Source organism: Hordeum vulgare, chromosome 4H, assembly GCF_904849725.1.
Source record: "Hordeum vulgare subsp. vulgare chromosome 4H, MorexV3_pseudomolecules_assembly, whole genome shotgun sequence".
Classification (NCBI taxonomy): domain Eukaryota; kingdom Viridiplantae; phylum Streptophyta; class Magnoliopsida; order Poales; family Poaceae; genus Hordeum; species Hordeum vulgare.
The window spans coordinates 22,685,187-22,688,774 of record NC_058521.1 but is presented as its reverse complement, the minus strand read 5'-3'; the positions used below and the strand labels follow the sequence as shown (position 1 = coordinate 22,688,774).

General features: G+C 46.9%; 1 protein-coding gene across 1 annotated transcript; it reads left to right on the top strand.

Moving 5' to 3' along the window:
* LOC123450212 (pentatricopeptide repeat-containing protein At3g47530-like) lies at positions 1-2,490 on the top strand. Its single transcript, XM_045127576.1, has one exon. The coding sequence runs from the start codon at positions 1-3 to the stop codon at positions 1,777-1,779; it is 1,779 nt and encodes a 592-aa protein (XP_044983511.1). The 3' UTR covers positions 1,780-2,490.
* The last annotated feature ends 1,098 nt before the right edge of the window (positions 2,491-3,588 follow it).

Here is a 3,588-nt window from a genome sequence, read left to right as displayed (position 1 = left end):
ATGGCACTGGCGCCGCGTCCGTCGCGCGCGCTCCGCCCCGTCCCCTCCCCCTCCGCCGCCGCCGCCGCGCTCCTTGCCTCGGCGTCGCCTCTCCCGGCGAGCCGCTTCCTCCAGCTCCACGCGCACCTGCTCCGCACCGGCGCCACCCCCCTCGCGCCCGCCGCCGCCTCCGCGTTCCTTTCCCTCGCAGCCGCCTCCCTCCCGTCCTCTCGCGCGCTCGCCGTCCTCCGCCACCACCTCACCCCGGCCTCTGTCCCCTCCACCTTCTCCTGCAACTCCATCCTCCGCTCCCTCTCGGAGCCCGGCGCCCTCAGCTTCCTCCGCCGCATGCGCGGCCTCGGGCGCCGCGGGAACGCCTTCTCCCTGGCCATCATCCTCAAGCCCTGCTGCACCCTCGCCCACGCGCGCCAGCTGCACGCCAACGTCGTGACCGACGGCCACCTCCGCGACGCCCTTCTGGCCACCTCGTTGATGCGCTCCTACGCCACCTGCGGCGCCGGGGACAGCGCGCACAAGGTGTTTGATGAAATGCTTGTCAAGGACGCCGTCGCGTGGAACGTTCTCATCACTTGCTATGCGAGGGATAAGAGGACGAAGGACACGCTGCGGCTCTTCGATGAGATGAAGGGAGGTGAGAGTGAGGCGCGGCCAGATGAGGTGACCTGCATTCTGCTCCTCCAGGCGTGCACGAGCCTGGGCGCGCTCGACTTCGGGGAGAAGGTCTGGGAGTACGCAGTGGAACACGGTTATGGTGGCGAGCTGAAGGTGCGCAACTCATTGATCACGATGTTCACGAGGTGCGGGTGCGTGGAGAAGGCGTACCAGGTTTTCTGCGAGACTCCTCGGAAGAGTGTGGTCACGTGGAGTGCGATGATCTCTGGATTTGCAGCAAACGGCTTCGGGGAGGATGCTATCTCGGCATTTGAGGAAATGAATAAATCTGGTGTTGCTCCTGATGCCCAGACTTTTACTGGCGTGCTCTCTGCGTGCAGTCATAGTGGGTTGGTTGATGAGGGTTTCAGGTTTTTTGATATGATGCGCTGTGAGTATCAGATGATGCCAAATGTTCGCCATTATGGATGCATTGTTGATCTAATGGGCCGTGCTGGGTTGCTTGATGAGGCATACCAGCTTGTGGTTAAAGAGATGAAGGTTGCACCTGATGCAACGATTTGGCGAACTCTTCTTGGTGCATGCCGGGTTCACGGTCATGTTGATCTTGGAGAGAAGGTCATCGGTCATCTAATTGAACTGAAAGCGCAGCAAGCTGGAGATTACGTTCTACTGTTAAATACCTATGCGACCGTTGGGGATTGGGTAAAGGTAGCGGAAGTTAGGAAGTTGATGAAGGAGAATGGAATCCAAACTACTCCTGGCTGCACGACAGTAGAGCTTAACGGTGAGCTCCATGAATTTATTGCAGATGATGATTCACATCCAAGGAAGGCTGAGATTTACGGGAAGCTTGATGAGATAAACAGACATTTAAGAATTGCTGGTTATGTTCCAAATGTGTCATCTGAGTTGCATGATTTGGATTCAGAGGGGAAGGAATGTGCTCTGACCTATCACAGTGAAAAACTAGCAATCGCTTTTGCTCTTCTTGTGATGCCACAACGTAGACCAATACGACTGGCAAAGAATCTTCGTGTTTGTGTAGATTGCCACAATTTCACAAAGGTATTTTCTGGTGTTTATAACCGATTAGTGATTGTAAGAGACAGAACTCGATTTCATCATTTCGAGGGTGGCCAGTGTTCATGCAATGATTATTGGTAGAGCATTCTTGCTTCTCTGCTGCATTCATTATGGTGGACATCAAGCGTTTGATGTGTCCATGCACATTTGGATGTCAGGACCTCAGATTTGCAACCTTGATACCAAATGCACTTGATAACCAGATGTGATATGATTCAGTGATTTTCAGGCATTCTACTACTATCTGGGCATATGAACCCAATTCCACAAGAAGAAAAAACATAAGTTGCTTAATATGTAGTGCAGACGTATGATAGGTCTTCCCTCGAACAGTGATGTCTGAGACTTGCAGTGGTTTTGTTAGAAAGACTGTACATGCTGTTATAGGAGCACTCTTGTAATAAGCACGCTGTGTTGGCATGCAATATACAATATCCTTGGCTAAAAGCAGAACAGAAAGAGATGATGATCGTGTCAGTTTCTTGTTGGTCTGGCACATCAGGTTTCGGTGACAAGCACTATAAACACAAACAACAAGCGATTTACACTAATTTGTATTTGCTGCATGTGTGGATATCCTAGCAGATAATAAAGGCAACATTTGTGCAAGTCTGAGAACTTCGGCTAAGCAGGGCTATTTCAGTTTGGCGGCGTCGATTATATTAAAATCAAGTCAGTAGACCTCCATACCAGATTTTCAAGGACCATTGGCATTATATGTATGGCAATGACATTATGTTGCAATGCAAGGTGCACAATTGCAGTCATCTGAACAAGTTGAAAGTTACATGATTTACTGACTCCCCATAAGTACTACTTTGAACAACAACAGCAGTATGCTTCTGTGTTTTCTTTGACCGCAAACTGGCACCTAAACACTTTGCTTTAATTTGAGAAGACACCCAGGGCCTAACACTGCCGCGTGTTTGACTGGTCACCCAGGTAATGTGAATTTTGCCCGCATTCTTGTCTCTGACAAAAGCAGGGCGTTTTGTACTGATCATTAACCAGTCTGTTTCAGCAGCAGCAGCAGCTCCCCGACTCTGATGAATTCATGATCGTTGATGCGATACTCAAGACTCAAGAGCTTCACGATAAGATTAACATGAGATGCATTTTCCACGGACACGATTTATTTTTCATTTGATGTGATGCCTGCAGTAAACTACTCCCTTCCTTTCTAAATATAAGTCTTTTTAGAGGTTTCATTAGAAAACTACATACGGATGTATATAGACATACTTTGGAGTGTAGATTCATTCATTTTGCTTCGTATGTGGTCCACTAGTGAAATCTCTAAAAAGACTTATATTTAGAAACAGAGGGAGTATATATCCTGGTTCATACTGGGAGGTAGGATCGCCGTTTCAAGAAAATACACTTTGATTCCTAGTTGTACATGCACCCTATATGAGGATTTTTTTATAATTAATTAAACAGTCAAAATAGTTCTGAAGTATTTCTAGATTAAACTTGACTTTGTTTTGCACTAGTATATAAATTTTCACGAAAAAGAGCTAACATTGACTTCTGGGCAAAAAAGACAAAATTTATTTGCTATTATAGGTCACCATTCACACTATTTTGATCAATTTTTTTCTTTTTTGAAAAGAAGCCAAAGTATAATTTTCTTTTTGTGGATCTTTTTTCACTAATACAATGAAAGGTCAAGTTTATTTCAAAAATATTTTCAGATTTTTTTGACTTTTTATTGAATTGTTAATTTATTTTTGCATATAAGGTGTATATACACACAGCTTCCAAAAGTTCCCGTCCTGCCGGTTCATCTTTACCCCCGTGCCTGCTGTTTTGCAAACCTGATGATTGCTTCAGTGATCCCTCTCCTTTGATGTTTGAAGCCTGAACACCTATATTGTTTTTTTCGGCAGC